Below are 20,594 nucleotides of genomic sequence, written 5' to 3'. Positions count from 1 at the left end.
TTAATAAGATGATAAGTTAAAGCAAATAGAATATCATTCATATATTCAATTTTCTCAGGTAAGATATAATTATATAGATATATATATATATTTTTTTTGTCTTTGCAAATTGGTTCAAGACAAAACTAAGTATACCACAATGACTGAAGTGGAAATACAGATGCATATGTATAAACTGCATCTGATCCAAATTTCTCCTGGTTTGTCCTTTCTGTTGGTATTTATATCTTCTTTGATGGGAAGAATGTCTAGGCCACTGCAGGTAATTTACCAAGTGGATAATCTACTTTGAAGTTTATTGATTCAACTGAAGAATAATGTTTGGTGGGGCCAGGGATGGTCAAAGGCAAATTATGAATTAATGGAAGATTATGTTGCCTTTTACCTTACAATGTCCCTTCTGAACCTCAAGAACTCTTATGTGACCTCCAGATGCCCTGGACTTCCTACTGTTCCCAAGCATCGACTCATGGTATTGACTTTCCCTGGCTTCCAACAGAATGTGAACAAAGGAAAAGTATCATAAAAAGAAGATAATCAAAACAACTGGGAACATTATTCTGAAGGAAGGGTATCCTTCTGAGCCACTCATTAATAGAAAAGATTCCAAGACTTATTTTTCAATAACAGCCTTGGGAGGAGGAGTTCAGTGACTTTGTTAAAGATTTTCCTTTGCCTTAAGATCTTTCAGGACAATAAAATGAGAATCATTGTCTACAAATATAGCAAGCACAAGGCCTACGTCAGTGTTTATTAAATGTTAAATGATGATTGTAACAACAGTAGGAATAAACTACTTGCACATTTTTAAAATTAACTATTATCTTCCCTTTCATTCTCTTCGTATCCTTTGTTTGTTTGTTTTTTTAATTTTCTTTCCTTCAATTCTTTTGGTTCTGTGGATAATTTCTATTATAGATACGTGTAAGAATAAGAAGGAATAGGCTTATTAAGGGCTATTTTTTTTCCATTTTGAATAAAGCACCCTGTACAGATGGACAAAGTAATAAAATAGTAAAACAAATGGCTATAGAGCAGTTGATTCAGTTATTTTAGTTTTAAAAATTGTGCTAAAGCAAATCCAGAATTTAGCAGCTTGGTATTCAGTTACTACTACTTCAGCCCTGTAATTATTGACAATTTGACTAGATTATAAGTTATTTGAGGGTATAGACTCTTTTATAGCTCATTGTTCTTAACACTTAGCAGATTTCTAGGGAGGAAAATTCATAAAAAGGGAGAGTTGACATTGTCTAATATGTGACAGATATCATGCTAGATGCTTTCCAATCGTGCTCTCCTTAAATTTTTTCAGCATCCCTGGAACAATAGTGTTATTGTATCCATTGTTACTAATAAGAAATCAATATCTCCAACGCCTAGCACAGTGCTTGGCTCATAGTGATCATTTAATACTTGTTGAGGAATGAGTATCTATCAGTCAGATGTTCTTATTTGTGAGCATCGGAAACTAACTCTTGGTAATTTAAGCATAAAAGGAATATATTGAAGGTATCAGTTAGCACACGGAATCTTCTTCAGGACAAGGTTGAAAACCAAGTTTGGAATTCTCACAGTTAGGAGCAATGTCCAAAATCACACCCCAAATTGCTGGCCCAGTGGCATAATGGTTAAGTTCCTGTGCTCCACTTTGGCGGCCTGGGCTTTGCTGGTTCAGATCCTGGGCACGGACCTATGCACTGCCTATCAAGCCAGGGTGTGGTAGGCGTCCCACATATAAAATAGAGGAAGATGGGCATGGATGTTAGCTCAGGGACAATCTTCCTCAGCAAAAAGAGGTGGATGTTAGCTCAGGGCTAATCTTCCTCAAAGAAAATTCACACCCCAAATTAGTCCTTTGAGGACATGCTGCCACCCCTGCTAGGCACACACACCAACACTTGTGCTTCTAGCACCAACAATGCAGGGCACTGAGTCTGTGGCTGCAATCACTACCACTAGAGATTGGATGGGCCCACTCCACCACTGCTACATTACCAAGATCGATTAGGCTCTGCTTTTTTGTGTCGTTGGCTCTCATGTCGTAGTCTGATATAATGTGTTGATTGGAGGAACCCATAGATAATGTCCAAACCAGGGTGCTGTTGAGAGTGAAAGGATCACTATTAAAAATTATGTCAGGATGACAAGCCTACGCTGAGACATATGGTCACCCTCTACAAATCCTGTGCCCTAGCTGCAAAAGAGGCTTGGAAAGCATATTTTCAGCCTCTGTGATAGAACGTGATCTTGGCCTCCAGTCAGAACTTTCAGTACAGGGAATTCCCCAAATGTGGGAAGGGGTTATGAGGCTGAATGGGCCAAATAGAAGGACAAATGCCCACTACTGAGTAAACAATTGAATGTTAAATAGCTGTCTAAGGCAATACAATTAATGAGCCCCGCCCCACTCTAAAGCTCCTTGTCGTTTCATTATACCATGCTTTGTATTCTGTAGTATGACAATTCTCAGTTAAGGAAAATAGGAACCTCCTCCACAGCATTGTAAACATGCAGAGTGCTAGGCCCCACCCTAACCTATTGAACCAAAATCTCTGGGAATGTTGCTCTGGCCATGATCTGTAGTTTGTAAGATCTTCTACAGAAAAAAAATCAGTTTGAACACAGATACTTGTGGAAATGAGACCACGAGTACCTTTTAGATGCTTACTAGTTTCCTGAACTATTTTATTGTGCAAGATAGATTTGATTAGATGCATTCTGTAGAATTTATGGGAGCTAGAACAAAGCCTTTTTAATGTGGTAATAGGTAATAGAATAAAATTATAACTTTTTAAATTGGTTGCACTTAATTTCCTTTATTATTATCATTAATTGGCAATTTCCAGGAGTCTCTCAGGCACTCAGAAAAGTCCCTGACACTACACATGGGAAGGCTGAGGAACAGAGGATTCTAAAAAAGATAACATCCTTTTTGTTTCTTGTTGATGACAGTGAACGCTCAGGACAATGAAGACCACGTCCCACTCCATTTCTGTTCTCGCTTTGGACACCACAATATAGTGAAGTACCTGCTTCAGAGCAATTTGGAAGTTCAGCCACATGTTGTTAATATCTATGGAGATACCCCTTTGCACCTGTGAGTATTGTGTATATAGTTCTGTGGGTCCTCCAGCTATACTGTGTGTACCTTCTTATTGTCATCAAAATATTCTCTTTAACTCTAGGGCATGCTACAATGGCAAATTTGAAGTCGCCAAAGAAATCATCCAAATATCAGGAATAGAAAGTCTGACCAAGGAAAACATCTTCAGTGAAACAGCTTTTCACAGGTAAAAGAATATTTAAGTGCAATAGCCACTAAACTTAGCTGACACCCTGCAGCACCTAAAGTTGTGTACACAAAGCAAGAATGAGGAGTGGCAGATGTTGCAATCAAAGAGCAAGAGCAGAGGGTGGGCAGAGGACAAGGAGCCCAAGCTAGATGCACAAAAGCAAAGGTAGAGGCAGATGCTGCAGTCAGTACAACAGATGGGGCCGGAGCCAGATGCTGCGCTCCTGGCAGCAGCCACAAAGACAGGGACTGATGTTGCCAAGGCAACAGGCATATCAACATCTGTAAGCATATTGCTTCTATTCCACTTCACTCTGCAGAAAGCTGCCGAAAGGGTAGTGCCCATAATCCTCCTCCGACAAGAATCTCGTTACTGGAATTCATCAGCATTAAATGTGACACTTTCTTCTTACCACTTAAACCTTATGTGCAAATGTATCTACCTATCTAAGACATCCATCTGTCAGCCTGTAGAAGCTTAGTCAGGGTGGCCACTGAGATATCTAAGAAAGCGTTAGCTCCTTTCTAGGAATCCATGAGAGCCCTTTACAAGGTCCTCTAGAAAAGCACACTGAAGGAGCCACTAGGTTTGGAAAACCTGCAAAAAATAAGAAAGAAAGAGAGAAGGAAGGAAGAGGAGAGGAGGGAAGGAGGAAGGAAAGGGTTGCTAAACACTCAGAGCCATAACTCCCTAAAATGTCCAAAAGGAAGACAGATATTTTATAAAATTTAAAACCCTCACTTTTGAAGAGTTACTATTTTGCTACAAAAAATGTAGCAATTTGAATTTAGCAAACCTTGAATAGAAGATCATTTACCTATACATGACAGATTTCTTGGCTAGTTTGCAACCTCAAAAAAAATGTATTTGAGAGTACTGTGTTATTTACATAGTATCTTTATTGCACTGGTGAATAATAGAAAAGAGGAGACTCTTTTTTTCATACTGAACTAAAACTAAGCTTGTGCTTTTGCATCAGGCATCAATTGTCAAATTTCACTTGGATTTACAGATTTTTCTTATCAACCAAAGAGATCAGGAACAGGGTGGTGAAGACTTCCATTTATGGAGCACTGAATATATGCTGGATGGCTTGCGTTCATTATCTCATTTAGTCCTCATAACCCTTTTATGAAGTTGGATTTATTATCCCTCTTTTACAGATGAGAAAATTGAGGCTCAGGGAAGCTAAGTAAACTGCCAAAGATTCTTATAGCTAGGAAAGCATGTATTAAATGCCTGACTAATTCCAAATCCTGTGCTTTTTACATATCTTCATATTCTAGTACCAAAATATTTTGTCTGTTTTCTACACACTCTGTAAGAGAACAGATGCAAGAACTCTTCAGATCATGCTTCAGTCAAAGAGGATCAATGAAATTTGTCCCATAAGGGACAATGGGCAGAACTGATATATGCAGATTACTGGTGTCCTCTTTCCCCATTAGGTCATGCTTACTGAGGCTGACACCTCAGGCTAGTTTTCAAATCCTTTTGCCGCTCTGTGCACATAGATTGGAACCAACTATAATCAGAGGGCGATTGTCACCTCCAGAAGATTGTCTATGTGACAAGATTAGTAAAGTAAGTTGAAAGTATGTGTCCAATTGTTTAATTTTGCACAAGCCTGTAGCTACTAGGAATAACATATTAAAATTTTTATTCTATTCATTTTAGGCACATATCTATTAAAATAAACTCTTCTTTTACATGAGGAATTCGCTTTGTTTATGAATTTTTCTACATACAAATTACAATGCTTTGCACATAGTAAGGACTCAGTACACGTCTGTTATTATTTTCATATGTATATATCCACACACATATATATTCACACATGTATACATACATGTATACACAAATATGTGTATATTCAGAACTCGTCATTTCCTGTAAGTATTTGCTTTGAAAAGAAGCAATGAGGCCATTCAGACAATGGAACATTAAAAGTGTAGTGTTATGGGTCCTATTTATAATGCAAATAATTAATGTTGATATGATCTATTGCACGGAGACGGTGGCTTTTTTTTTTAAAGCTTGGTCCTGAGCTCACATCTATCGCCAATCTTTTTTTTTCTTCTTCTCTCCAAAGCCCCCCAGTATATATTGTATATTCTAGTTGTAGGTCCTTCTAGTTGTGCTATGTGGGATGCCACCTCAGCATGGCTTGATGAGCGATACTATGTCCGTGCCCAGGATCTGAACCGGCAAAACCCTGGGCCACCAAAGCAGAGCGTGCGAACTTAACCACTCGACCATGGGGCCACCCCTGCCCTGAGATGGTGGCTTTTTATTCACTCATTATTCAAAAAAAGATTTATTAAGGACCTGCCTTGTGTTGGTGCCGGTAGGAACATTAACATGACACAATCCCTTCCCTCCTTAAGGGAACTCTATTGTAAAGTGTCAGAGTAAATATAGGTGTGTCCACTGCCAAAGCACAAGGTAACAAGTGCCCTAAGACTGAAATGACAAGGAAGCAGAGGCGATAGCAGTCAACTCAGCTTTTGGTTCATGAGAAGACTTCATAGAGGGAGCACCAGTTCAGCTTGATGAATAATGGTGTTTTCTTTAAAGAGAATAATTATAATTCATAAAAGAAAAAGGACTTGGGCAAGGCCACCCCAGGAAGATGAAATAGTAAGACCTAGTGAACGACAGTTTTTAAAACCAAATCTGGAAGGAAGCCTCCTTTTCTTTACTCTCCTACTACGCTCAATACTTCACTTCCAGAATACATGACACTAACTGCATGTGAGTTTTTCCCACACCAAACGATTCTCCAATTCTCTGCAGACACCAAGTGGATGTCCTACAATTCAATTCAATTCTGACACTACCTGGAGTTAGATCTCACAGGTTAAGGGATCGGTCCCACAAGACTACCTCCCACTTCAGATGCTAATCACAAGTCCAGGTTGTCACCTAAATCTCTCGGGACGCTTCTGGGTTCCCCCATTTGATTGTCCTGCAGGATGCTTAGGTCCTATAGTTGAAAATGCATGGAACTCTTCACAATGTTTCCCCTCCACTTATGAAACAGAATTAATATAATAGGAAATACTTAATAAAAAAATATTAGAAATTTTATGCAGTTCCTTTCTTGAAGGGCCAGATTTGAGAATCTTCAGGATTTTATTGCTCTATGTGCTTGTTTTTTATCACTTCCTTCTCTGTCTCTTCTTTCCTTTTCCCTTCTGTCTCTTTGGCTGTCTAATATACACATCAGCATCTACAATAGCCTGGGTGAATCAGGACTGTATTAGTTTTTTAGGGCTGCCATAACAAAATATCACAGACTTCGTGGCTTGAACACCAGAAATTTATTTTCTCACAGTTCTGGAGGCTGGAAATCCAAGATCAAGGTGTTAGTAGGTCTGGTTTCTTCGGAGGCCTCTCTCCATGGCTTGCAAATGGCCACCTTCTGCTTGTGTCTTTACATGGTTGTCCCTCTGTCAGTCATCTGTACACTAATCTTCTCTTTTTATAAGGACACCAGCCATATCGGGTTAGGGCCCACACTAATGACTCCATTTTAACTTAATTACTTTTTAAATTGTACCTCTTTAAATACAGTTACATTGTAAAGTTGTGGGAGTTAGAACTTAAGCATATTAATCTGAGGGGCACACAATTCAGCCCATAACAGGGCCTTTCTATTTTCTTTATGTTGTATTTTGCAGTGCTTGTACCTATGGCAAGAGCATTGACCTGGTTAAATTTCTTCTTGATCAGAATGTCGTAAGCATCAACCACCAAGGAAGAGACGGGCACACGGGTAAGACTGTAGTAAGAACATCACCAACTTCTGATGCACATGAATGCTCAAGAACAATGCTGTGCTCAAGAGGGAAGGGAGTAGTGGGAGTGGTCAACCCCAGTGAAGAGGGATATTTTATCAGTGGCATCATTTATAATTGATGGTGCATGGTAGTAATAAAAAGCAGACTAACTTTTGGTCAGTTTCGTTATTGTGCTAAATTATCTACAGCCCATGCTTCCATTATGGCCTGCACCAGCACAGATTGACTATATGGCCATGCCCTTGGTTTCTGCTCAAGAAAAATACTTATTTGAGATCTTTGTTCTTTGATTTGTACAAAGAGCTAACATTTGTTCTTGGTAATTACAGTCGATGTAGAAATACTAGAAATTGTGCTAAACAAAATGCAGACTACAATAGGATACTTCTTTTGCTTAAAGTATGTGTTGTTTGCTCAATGGCAGAATTAATTCTTGATCAAAGAAATCAATCCTAGCTTTGTATCTCTGGTGACATTGTTACTATGTGGTTATGACTGTCTTTTGAAAATCAGTGTTCAGTTTTCCTCTTTTCTCCTTTAGCACTTTTATTCTATTCTTTAATAGGATTGCACTCTGCTTGCTACCATGGTCACATTCGCCTGGTTCAGTTCTTACTGGATAATGGAGCTGATATGAATCTGGTAGCTTGTGATTCCAGCAGGTCTAGTGGTGAAAAAGATGAGCAGACATGTTTGATGTGGGCTTATGAAAAAGGTATATTTTTCATCATTGCATCTCTGTAGTCACACATTGAACTGCGTACATAGATTATGTCAATGCATCAATAATTCTTTTACTTGCTTCGCTTGTATACTCCTATTTTCCCTGTAGATTGCATTTGAGTCTTTGGGGACTTGGATCAAAGAGTCCAATAGACCACGACTAGGGAAAGCAACTCCTGGGCTACAGATGAGCTGAAGGCATTCTTGGTATTGGCACTTTGAAAAGAGAACGAGCTATCACATTCCTAGGTACTAAAGAAACAAAATTTGTAGGTAATAATAGCCACTTTCTTAGAGTAGACATAGAGCTAGTCTTTATCTCTTATATAGGGGAATTTTGATGTGGATTCAAATTTTTAAAAATGAAATAAATACAAATAAACAAAGGGAGTATTTGTCAGATCTAAACCTAATGACAATATGCCTGCATTGGACAAATCAGGGGAGCCAATGATTAGGGCTTAAGTATAAAATTACTTGAGCTCAAAAGTGGTAAAAGCTTGGGCTGTGATACGAGAACACCTGGGTTTAACTCAAGCATGTTCTTTGATCTTGGGCACATTATTTATTCTTGCCGAGCTTCACTTTCTTCATCTGAAAAATTAGGATAATAACCACCCCTACTTCACAAGATTGTAAAGATTAAATGAGATAATATGGGCAAATTGCTTACAACAGTGGCTGGCACAAAATAACTACCTAATAATTGGTATTTCAGTAATGGTAGCAGTGGTAACAGTAGTAGTTCAGAAATAAGGAAGACTAATAATTAATTCGCCAATTTTAAGGAAGAGGAAACCAGAGACAATCAGAAAGTGAGATAGCATCTTTGTCATTTTTATTAATACATATTTTACCTCTAAGTGGGATCTACATATGCACGTAAGCTCCTAAGGAGTTTAAATTTTCAAGTGACATAGAACAGTATACATTGTCATTGAAATCAGAGAGTTACAACTAAATACTGTAAAATATATCAGACTTTGTCGCCTGCATTGTTTTATTAGAATATTTAAAGTATATAAAGAAATGTTCTTAACTTTTTAAATTCTAGACCCTTAGAAGACCATACTAAAAAAGAGTACTTACTAACCTGGAAGATTGCTCAGGCTACCAAGTTGATCTGAAAGGTTGTCTGCCTGAAGTAGGACATGAAAGTCCATTAATGAAGAGAGAGATGGAGTTTGATGGATAGAAATGGGGAGCTATTGTAAGCACATAGAGGAGAAAGAAAACATACAGGTCTGAAGACTTTTAGTGAAAAAGTGATGTAGGAGTTACTTTAACAGAGACAGGTGAATGGACATGGAATAGTTTGAAATGAGTTAGAGATAGGCCTGCTGCGTTTTTGACTTTTTGAGTGTTGTATAAATACACATACACACACACACACACACACATGTTTGCACATGATAACTCAATGAATTTTCACAAACTAAACTCACTCAGCATCCAAATGAAGAAACTAAACAAGGCCAGTACCCAAAAGCTCCACATACATTTCTTCCAGTCACTCCCCAAAGAGGGCACCACTGCCTTCTTGGGGCATAAATTAGCTTTGCCTCTTTCTGTATATAAATGGATTATTATGTATATATGTCTTTGTGTCTGGCTTCTTTTGACCAACCGTTTGTGAGAGTCATCCATGTCATTGCAGGTAGCTGTACATTGTTCATTCTTGTTGTATGGTGTAGTATTTTGTAACTATATCACAATTTATTCGTTCTACTGTTTAGGGGCATTTGGATAATTTTTAATTGGGGACTGTTGAGAATATTGCTTCTTTGAACATTTATGTATATGCCTTTTGATCTCTGGATGCATTTCTGTTAGGTATAACAGCCTTCCACCTTGTATAACAGGAATTCCAGGTAGTTTTATATTTGAGTATGGGTTGGAAAATCTTACATATTCTGAAGCCTTGGGAGGCCTTACTAAGTTCTAGTTACTCAGCACTTTTCATTTATTCAAGTGATTCGCAGACGGCATCTCTCAAGAAATTTGAGTTTCAGAGAAGCTGTTTACAAAGCATTAGTCTTCAGGAAGACAGCTCAGAAATAGCTGCTGCAGCTTGCTTTTCACAGGGGCTGGGTTTGTTTGTTTTTAGATGATTGAGAGTGATAGTTGAAAACTGGTTTTACTTTTATTTTTGTGGAATTCCACACTTTACAAAACAATGAATCATTGTGTAAGCTCCTAAGATATCCTACCAAATGACAACAACAAAAGTCCTTTAGCTTAGAGGACTTACCCACCGGTCTCTGCAACATATGCCATACTTGTCGCCCTTATTTGTTCAACTAATATGCCAGGCATCAGCGTTGCATTTCATTATTACTATGAATTTTAACAAATTGAATGTTAGTACTCAGGAGACAGATGGATGTTTTGCATATGTTCTAGAGCAAAGCAAGCCAAACCAACAAAATGAAATTGTTGCTATTTTTTCGTGCTAGAGAAGTTTTGCATTGTTTCCATGTGTTCAGCGAGGACTGAAATGGCCTTGTTAAAATATTGTCAACAGAGCACTGTCCCTGTTTTCTTTAGATAAATAAGTGCTCTCCCTTCTCCCTTAGAGAGACAGTCATCAAATTAACTGATGTGGCATACTGACGATTTTCCTGACCGACTTACAGATGGAGTGGAGGAAGCACTAAAACTTCACTTGGAGTTCCTTCTTTATAGAATAGAGATGATGTAGAAATGGCCCCAGCATGGTTTACCCTGTACCCTATCCTACCCCAGGAGAGAGAAACCAGGAGGGAGCTTCATAACCAGGGTCTGCATTTTGATGTGCCCAGTTTGAATAGCTCATCTTAGTCTACCCTCTTAACAGAAGACTGGGAGTCTTTCTCAACAGCACCCATCTCTGAATGGTTCTAAGATAAATTTTTCACCCAAACAAAATTTTTAGCTGACCCTCTCTACTGTTCTGATATGACACATTCAGTGGTGCCTTGTAGTTCTGGAAGAGTTATCTACTCTCTTTTAGAATACTTTCAGAAAAGAGTTTACTCACTATGGATCCCTGTGGGATCAGATATGAAGAAACCTTCCTATTTACATAGCCCTTTTAACCTAAGGATATCAAAATCAATCTTGGAAATAATTTTTCTGGTGAACTTGATTCTACACAGAAGCCTACCGGTTAAGTTTCAATATTTCTCTACCAGACTCCTCAGATCTCCAATTTTGCAATAGTTAGAGTGTTTCCCCTCCCCAAGTCTCCCCCCAACCTCTTCTTTTCTGCTATTCCATCTGAGAGTAGCGATAGCTGACTCGCTTACTTGGATTTGTTCTGCCCTTTCCCTGGGGTACAAAGGACTTGTATGAATCAATTTAAATTGGCCAGAAGAAATAGCCAGCAGCCTGCTTATGTTCAAATCCTCTGCCCTAATCACCAGTATGGAAAACCCATTGAAAAGACCTACACATAATCTTACATCCATTGCATTAAAGATGAAACTACCGAATTGAAAAGATCTCAGCCAATTAGAATTGAACACATAGCTCAATACTGTTTCTGGCAGTTAGATTTGAAAAGACTGCGTTTGACAAAGAAAAGCACTCCTTTATGTCAGGCTGTTTAGGGTCAGAAAACAGCCCAAACTAGAAACAAAACTAAAAACTTCTTACTTGCTTCAGTACTGACGCCAGTTAAAGTAATTTACAGAGGCTCCTATCCCAATATCTAATTACCCAGAATACAATATTGGTATACAGCAGGACTACTCTAATTCACAGTGACAGGGAACTGCAGTTGGAGAATTAGTGAGTAAGTGAGCAAAAACAATAAAAATCAAGGCTCCTGTACCATGATATATACTTTGTTCATTCCTTTTGACAAGTGTAGTATGGTGTGAATTATTTATAGTAAACATACTATAGTGTATTCTCTAAAAGTAATGAAGTCTTACAGTTGTGAGTTTCCACAGTTTTCATCCAGAAAAAAATAACTAAGAGATAAGGGTAAGAGAAGAAGAGAAGGAAGAAGAGGTGGATTCATTACATTTTTTGATAAATATTCATCAATAGAATATAAATTCCCAAGCTGCTTTTGTATTGAATTCTTACTTATTTGGAGTTTAGTAACCTAGTTTAGTATGCTAGAGTGGATTAGGGGTGGGGTAGAGGAAGGAATAAACAAAAGACTTAGAGAGTGTTTCAAAATCTATATGGGATTTTGTGTATACTGGTTACTTGTCTACATGTTTAGTTACTCTTTCTTAAAAATAAATGAATAAAATAACACCAACTCTCATTAGAGTGGGAAGAACTTTCATTCATGTAGGGGGTTAACACAATTATGTAAGAAGCCACACACATTAAAATGGACAGTAGAAGAGAACTTACATTCATTAAGCACCTTTTACGTAAGCATATATGTGTATATATAACTTAATTTTCAAAATAACACTTTAAATTGGTATTACCTTTCTATTTCAGATAAAAAGTTTGAGACTTAAAGCTGTTAAGTCACACTTTCCCAAGCCACACAGCTCTTGAGTGGAGAGCTGGTACCAAACAGAGGTCTGTCTTATTGCAGAGTTCGAGTTCTTACCACCTCAGTCTAGAATCAGAGAGCTCCAAGTCCAAATTCCATCCATGTTACTTAATGACCTTGGGCAATTATTTAACCTCTCTAAGGCTTAATCTTCAAGTTTAAAATGAGTAAATTAATAACCACTTTACAGAATTCTGCTGAGGGTTAGGGATAAGATGTAAACGTCTGGAACATAACAGCTTCTTAATAAAAATAGTGGTATCTGTTGCTATTATTAAGTGCATAGCAGAGATTCAGTCAAGCTCTACATAAGTCCCAAATCTCATGGTCTTTCTTAATTTAGAATGTGCCTTAGTGTCCAGTAAGAAATACAACATATTGACGCATGAGGATGATGGGCATCTTCTGTAAACCCTTTAATGAAGGGTTTATATCCCTGCCAAACTCCACTGAACAAACCTGTAATATATAACAGCATGTGTTGTTTTATTGTATTTATATTTCTTATTTGTGACTCAAGTAATACCATTTATTTTAAAACCTCAGGACTGAGGCAAGATCAAGGAAGTTTTGAAAATCACTAATCAAAATATTATGAAAGTATTTTAAAACCATTATTCTAATATGTATAGTTGCATGCAAATATATCAAACAATATTTTACCAACTTTAGCACAAATTTTTAAGTCTCCACTGTGGCAGGGTTGTCCCCCTCAGTCATGGAGAAGTGTCAAAGAATGTGGGCCATGTTTTCAAACCACCACACTGACTGATATGCTAGATCCCTTTACTGAGATAGCTGAGAAGTATGTAAAACTCAACAAATCCAGAATTGAACTTAGTATCTTTTTTGTCCTCCTCAGTCAGCTTCTCGTCCATATCTCTTATTCATTCTGTCATTTAATGGCGTTACCATCCATTTGATAAGTAAATTAGAAATCTGGATTGATGCTCGACTGCTTCTTCTCCCTCAATCTCCCTTTCCCCACATCCATTCAATCAAAAAGTCTTGTTATTTTACTTCAGACGTACATTTTGAATCCATCCTTTCTTCTTTATTATTACTATCACTGTTTTAGTTTGTAACTTTATCATCTTTCTCCTTATCCATTTTAATAGCCTTTTAACTACTCTTTTTTTGTCTTCGGCATCTTTTGATTCCATTTGCCAACTGTAGTCTGAAAGATATATTCACAGTGTAAATAGAGCAATAATTCCCCAGCTTAAAATCCTTCACTGACATACTATCACCCATAGGAAAAAGTCCCCATTTATTATCATGAAACACCCTGTTCCTACGCCCTATGCCCTTTTTACCTCTCGAAACTCATAGCCAGTCACTCCTATCACAAGTGACCCGCACGCCATAATCATCACCACATTCACTACATCACTAACATTCACTGGGGGTTGACTCTGTACCAGGCACATTCTAAACACTTCACATGTGTTAAGTCACCAGATCTACACAATAGCCCTGTGAGACAGTGTCTGTTTACATATTGTGATATAAAACTACTCGTTCTTCCCTACACATATCATGTTATTCCGTGTTTCCAAACCTTTTCTTGTGCAGTCCTCTCTGTCTCTACACCCTCCTATCCTCCCTGCCTCATTCCATTCTTTAAATTTCTGATTTCTGCTTGGCCTTCAAGACTCAGTTCATGGATCCTCTCTTCCAGAAAGTCTTCCCTAAATTCCAGCCTCACAAACATGTCATTTCTTTATGTTTTATTGTACCATGTGCACACCTCTATCTCTGTATTTACCACTCCGTATTGAAACACTCTGTTCATTACCAAACTGTAAACTTCTTGAGGGAAAACATTTGAACTATTCATCTTCATCTTCCAAAAACAATACAACAGCTGATTCGTAATAGATGCTCAATACATGTTTGTTGAAGTGAAATAGAGAATGAGCAGATATTTCAGCCATAAGATTCTATTCCATGTCTCACTAAATGGTATCTGGTCAGTCATAATATAGCTGATGTTTTCAAGAATACTAATTATCACTATTCAATTGTGTCTGTATGTATATCTTTAAATTTCATAGGTTTCTTATTAACTGCACAGTCCTAATACTCAAATTAACGGGCGGGCAGAAGATTGTAAAGAATGCTCTAAATACAGCTCCTCTTTCTATGCATTGGAACTGTGAAAATCTTCCCTCTGGCTGGAATGCTTTTCCCCTCCCTTTTTACTTAATCAACTCATACTCATCTTTCAAGTTCAGCTTAAAAGACAGTTCCTCAAAGTACTCTTTCCTGACCCCTCCAGCCTATTGTAACATAGTACCATTAGGCACATTCACAGCATCTTCTACCTTTCCTTTCTAGAGCCTGGCTAAATTAAATTTGAGTGAACATTTGTATAATTGTTTTTCTTTTCTTTTGTACTAGACAGAATTCATCACAAAAATAATGAGCATTTTTATTTTAACACTTTATCTCCTGTACCTTGTACCACTCATTCCTTCAAAACAACTTATTATAAACCTAATACATGACAGAGACTGTACTAGAAAGGTAACACAGTGAGTTAGACAGATAATATTCTCCTGCTCTTAGGCAGTTTGCATTTCTAGAAGAAGAGACAGGTCATGAGGAAGAAAACAAGTAGAAACTATCAGATAATAATAAGTGCTATGAATCAAGTAAAAAGGAAACACAGTGATAAGTAAAATGTTCGAGGACACTATTTAAAACTGAGAAGTCATGGAGGGCTTCCCTGGGAAGATGCTGTTTGAGCTGGTCTCTAATGGGTTCTCAGTAAATATTTGTAGAAGGAAAGGGAAGAAAGACCAAATGGGAAGGAGAGAAAAAGACGAAAGAGGAATGCCAAATGACTTGGTTTGTATATAATCTTCTTTTGGCAAAAGCATTCAGGATTGTGGATTCTTATCTCAAGGTGAAAAAGGACTGGTGGCATTCTTGTTTGGGCCTGGTGATTAAGGGACAAGAATAATGGGGGAAAGGGGCTGTGTGTCCCCTTTCTTGTAAGATAAAATTAAAACATCTTTCAGATATAAGTCATGAGAAGATACAGCAAGTCTGGAATTTTTGTTTCCTCCCATCTAATTGACAGTGTGTGGGACCAGAACTGTCAGGAGGAAAATGGGTCACAGAAGGGCAAACGTCAGGAGCCATAGTCTGATCCCACTTTTCAATGCTTCTGGAAAGTGAGTTATTAACATGATGGGAAGGGGAGATTGCAAAGTATTAAGCAAAATCTCATCTATACCATTGCTATGAATGTTTCATTCTTTGAGGCAGGTAGAAACAGAGGCCCAGACTGCTCCTTTGATGACCTGGGCATATGGGACATATGAGGTCTATAGGAATTCGTTGGCATCTGTAATGGAGACTAAATCTCTGTGTTCTTTACTTAACCTTGGACCAGAGAGCCTCGGAGTCACAAAGTCAGGGAGAAGATCTTAGTTACTGTTGTCATTTGCCATTAATCTTCAAACCTAGTTCTTAAAATAATTTTCATAGGAAAGTTTCTTCTATGTTCTTAAAATAATTTCTTATAGCAATGAATAGCATTCATTTTTCCTAATGTGAAATGGTGGGGACAGAGGGACAACCTTATAGGGAAATAATAAAATTTGTACTTTTCCTTCTTGAATAATTATGAATCCTCCCTTTTGTACACGGCCATTATGTAGATACTAAACTGTCCATGTAACTGCCCTTTGGATGGACTTGTAGGCTTAAACAACAACTTAGGTTTGAAAATGAAGAGCTATTTAGAAAGTTGAAAGCAAAGAGGTTTGGCGGGGGGGGGGGAATCACTCCATATGCAAGGAGTGAAGGAACACAAGAAGACAAATTAAAGAGAAAGCATGGAATTTGGGGGTTACAGACAGCACTGGAAGAGTGGGGAGCAGGAAATAAAAAAGACTTCAAGCCCACAGGAGAGTCCGTTTTGCCAAGACCCTCAGGGGCTCCAATGAATAATACTCTGAAAGTGCAAATCATTATTCTAACTGCATTAGACAAATAACGTGGCACCCTCCTATTTGGATAAAATACTTGGATGTAGATAGTAAATTCTTCGATATGGGAAAACATTTTATTCAATTAGTGGAAGTTTGATTATCTCTGGATGTGTTCCATTAGTGTGCCTTGGTTATCTAGGTGTATCCGTTATCAGGAGTTTGGTTTAACGAGTCCATTTAGTGAGTTCCATCAGGGCATTTTTCTGTTTAACTCCTTGTGGCCAAGTATCAGGCTGGGAGCTGGGCCTTAGTGCTTTTCAGGTTTCTTTACATGCACATGCACTTTGGTAGTTTGTTAGAGCAGTGAGAGCAGTGGAGAATTTCCCATCCGTGTGTGCCTCAGCCCACAGTTAGCAGGAGGTGGGAAATCAGGTGGCGATGCCTTCCAGAGCCAAGGGGGCCTCTTGGCATTTCCCTGGCAGCCTCATGCTTGTCATCAGCCAGAACCCAGGCACTCATTAGGTTCTTGATGAAAAGCATCCCAAAGAAAATGCCAGCAAATTGTGCCACTGTGCTGGCTGGAAATTAAAACTGCTCAGAGCAAGTGGAGCCAAGAGAGCTGTTGAAATGAAAGGTAACATCAAGGGTGTGATCACTGACTCACACAGGCGTTCAGGATTCACGATGCGGCTTCTGCTTCATGAGGGAAAGCAGGAGGCCCTCTCAGCTGTCAGCCAGTCAGTCCAACAGAGGGGCTGAGACAGGCGGGGAGGGGGCTCTCTGAATCAAGCTTTGTTGTGCTTGGGTAAATGCTTGGGGTTTCAGTTGATTTTTTTCCCCCAAAGGAGCCTCTCCCAGAAAAAAACAGAAATAAGAAAAAAGCTTTCTTTTTTTTTTTTTTCTGGTCCCAAACACTTAAAGACAAAATTACATTAAAAAAACACTCCAAAAGCACCTAAGATCCTGTTAAAGTGGGGCAAACAGTGTGGAGAAGAGCAGACCAAACCTCAGAATCTATGAATCTAGCAACAGGACAGATGAAGGGGTATTTTAATTCCACAGAAATTTTTGTTGGTGCTGCTGCTTTTTTCCTCAGGCTAAAATGGCCATCAGCAGTGGGGAAGGAGGGGAGGTGCCCCACAGGAGGCACCAAAACACACACAAAACACGCTGGAGATGTCCAGCCCTATTCCTGCAGCTTGTGAGTGTGCGGCCTTCGATGGGTTGATGATGAAGTAAGGTTGCAGGTGGAATTAAGGCTGCTCATTACCCGACTTTAAGAGAAAGATTGCCCTGGATTATCCCATTGGGCCCAGTGTAATGATAGGGGTCCTTAAATGTGGAAGAGGGAGGCAGAAGCGGAGGTCAGGGTGATAGGAAGTGAGGGAGACTCAGCCAGCCATTGCCAGCTTTGACTGTGTAAAGGGGGCCACGAGCCGAGGCCTATCAGTGGCCTCTGGAGGTTGGAAGAGGCGAGGAAACTGATGTTCCTCTAGGGCCTCTAGAAAGGAATGCAGCCCTGCCAACACCTTGATTTTAGACGGTGAGCAACCATTTTGGACTTGTGACCTCCAAACTATAAGATAATAAAGTTGTATTGCTTAAGCCACCAAGTTTGTGATCATTAACAGTAGCAGTGAAAGAAACGGAATATATTGATACTTAGAAATTTATCTGAAGTTCCATAAATGAGTTTCCAAGTTCATTTACAATTCTTGTGGCAAAATAGTAAGGCAAGAAAGCAGTGAAACTCCAAAAGGTAAATTTGTGTGTTAGAATTGTTAGGCATATTACATACATTATCTCACTTAATCTTTATATCATCAGCTCTACTCTGTAAATAAGGATCTTTATAAAAAGTAAAACATCATGTCCTTTAATTAACTAAAATCCTTCAGTGGTCCCCCATCTTTCCTTCATTAAAATCCAAAATCCTTTCCTAACCTGTAAAGTTCCACATCCGTACTCTCCAACTGTGGACCCCTGATCAGCCTCCCCTGGGAAAAGCTGGGAAAGCAACTCTCAGGTCCTATTAGACCTTTCCAATCAGAATCTCTGGGAGTAGGGCTCAGGAACATGGGGTTGAACTTGCGTTCCAGGTGATTTTTATACACACTGAAAAGTTTGTGAAGCACTCCTGCACATGGTGTGTCCTTACCTACTTCTCCAACCAGCTCTGGGAATTTGCTGCAGCCCAACTGGCCTTCTTCAATTTTCTGAACATGGCATGTTTGCACCCATCTTGGGACCTTCACACTATCTGTTCCTTCTAACTGTTAGCTTTTCCTTTAGAAATTTGCCTGTTGGCTGTCTTTTGGGTCTTGAGCTTTCCCTGTTTGTGAGCACACAAGAGGCCAAAGAAAAAGTGCTAATAGGACTGGCTCCCTATTATTTCATCATAACTATGTCTGTGAGTTGAAAAAATCACAGATTCAGCAGTCATGAATAGAAATCTGTGGATGATAAGAAAATGGACACTAGTAATTAACTCTGTAGATTTGTTTTGCTACAAGTTTTAGTAATTATAATCACAATTATTTTTTTTCCTTGAAGACACTGATCTTGAGATGTTACATTTAGAAAAGCTTTTAGTGCTAGTAAATATCTTTCTTCCATCTCATGATCTTGCATGCTCTATTAATTTTAATTCTGTTTTTGAAGGGTGGTTTTGATAAGCAGGAACAACTCTCAACATATACTCTACACATGAACTAGGTGTATTCTGAACCAATGTTAACTATAAACCCTTTGTGATGGATAAGAACTTATGCTTTTGCAGTTCCTAGAGTATGCCATTTTTACAATGAATTCTGTTGCATTTCAGAAGTCTCTTGGCAGAGTCTTTAAGGTTGACTTTGTCTTTCTCTTGCATAAATTAGCTTCAATAGATTATTTTTATAGTTAAAACATAAAATAGTATCAAAATTTAGTTCTATTGAAAATCATTGGTCTACTCAGAGGAGCATTTAGCATTTTTTATCCTTCACAATAAGTCCCTATTGCAATTAATAAACTGCCGCATTTTGGTGATGTTATATAATAGAAATTTATTTCTCAGTTGTATAACAGTCCAGGGTGGGCATTTCCAGTCAGTGGATGGCGTTCTACTATCCCTTAGGGCCTCAGAACCCTCTGCCTCCAGCCAGAAGATGGGGAGTAGAGAAGGCTCACCTGTTTCTTAAAGCCCAGACTTGGAAGTGACATCACTTTTGCTCATGTTCCCTTGGTGAGAATTTGTCACAAGGCTATAATTGGATGCAAAGGAGATAGGGAACTGTTGTCCTTGGGTGGACATTCCCAGTGACAAAATGCCTCATGAATGGGGAGTACAAATATTGGTGGACAGCCAGCTGTCTCCTGCTCCAAAAACCTATATAAATTATCTTAGCGCCGTGTTATACTACAGTTGCCAACCAAATGTAATGCTCAATCACAGCAGATACATCTCTCCTTCCTGGTTACTGTATGTGCGTATCACCCTTTTAATGGCACCCTTATTATAGACTCCCATAGCACTTGGTATTTCCTCTTTTAGAAATTCTCATCATTCTTATTATTTGTTCAACTACAACTAAACTTCTTAAGGATAGGACCATAGTCACCTTGTTCATTGTATCCCCAGTACCCAGCATAGCACTTAACATAGTGCCTTACACAGAGTCTTCATGAATTATTTTGAACGAATGGATGCAAGTACTCAATTCTATTGCAATATCTTATCTCTTAAGATACATCCTATGTTTCAAGCTACCTCTAGTCACCTCTGGGTTAGATGGTGAGCTGCATAAATCAAACAAAAATTAAGACTCTTTGCCCTTTTTGTCTTTTCACAAAGGACATGATGCAATTGTCACACTCCTGAAACATTATAAGAGACCGCAGGATGAATTGCCCTGTAATGAATATTCTCAGCCTGGCGGAGGTACCCCCTTTATTACTCAGTTTTCTTTATTAATGCAATATTGTGCCTGAAAGTAAACCTGTGTTTCTATTAGGACTATCATTCTGGGGTTAGGGAGGAGGGCATGTTAGATTACCTTTATTTTAAGAAAATTTATGTGGGTGAGGTTGAAAATAAAGAAGCCTCAGTGAGGCTATTTTCTAACTCACCAGTCTGCTGTCCCTCCAAGTTTAACATTCCCTGGACGGGATGTTTATGAGGCTTGTGTATGACTAGGAAGGCCTGGGTCAGCTGAGAGCATTCTCCATTTCAGTAATCTACTAAGGCAGGATGGAGAAGACTCTTAGCCAGACACAAATTAAACCTGCTGGAGTCTGCTAGACCTTAGCTTTTTTTGTTTTGTTTTATTTTTTGAGGAAGATA

At 38.6% G+C, this 20,594-nt stretch overlaps 1 protein-coding gene across 8 annotated transcripts in view; it reads left to right on the top strand.

The window, feature by feature from the left end:
- Nucleotides 1-20,594, top strand: part of TNNI3K (TNNI3 interacting kinase) — a 265,432-nt gene that overhangs the window by 86,123 nt on the left and 158,715 nt on the right. For all 8 annotated transcript variants that reach the window (NM_001204809.2, XM_070266387.1, XM_070266389.1 and 5 more), the window contains 5 exon segments: nucleotides 2,956-3,100; nucleotides 3,189-3,293; nucleotides 6,980-7,074; nucleotides 7,665-7,814; nucleotides 20,106-20,192. In NM_001204809.2, the coding sequence (NP_001191738.1) occupies nucleotides 2,956-3,100; nucleotides 3,189-3,293; nucleotides 6,980-7,074; nucleotides 7,665-7,814; nucleotides 20,106-20,192 (582 nt within the window).

The sequence above is a fragment of the Equus caballus genome, chromosome 5 (assembly GCF_041296265.1).
Source record: "Equus caballus isolate H_3958 breed thoroughbred chromosome 5, TB-T2T, whole genome shotgun sequence".
In the NCBI taxonomy this organism is placed as follows: Eukaryota; Metazoa; Chordata; class Mammalia; order Perissodactyla; family Equidae; genus Equus; species Equus caballus.
Note: the sequence above shows the minus strand (reverse complement) of the source record. Positions and strands in the feature narration are given on the sequence as shown.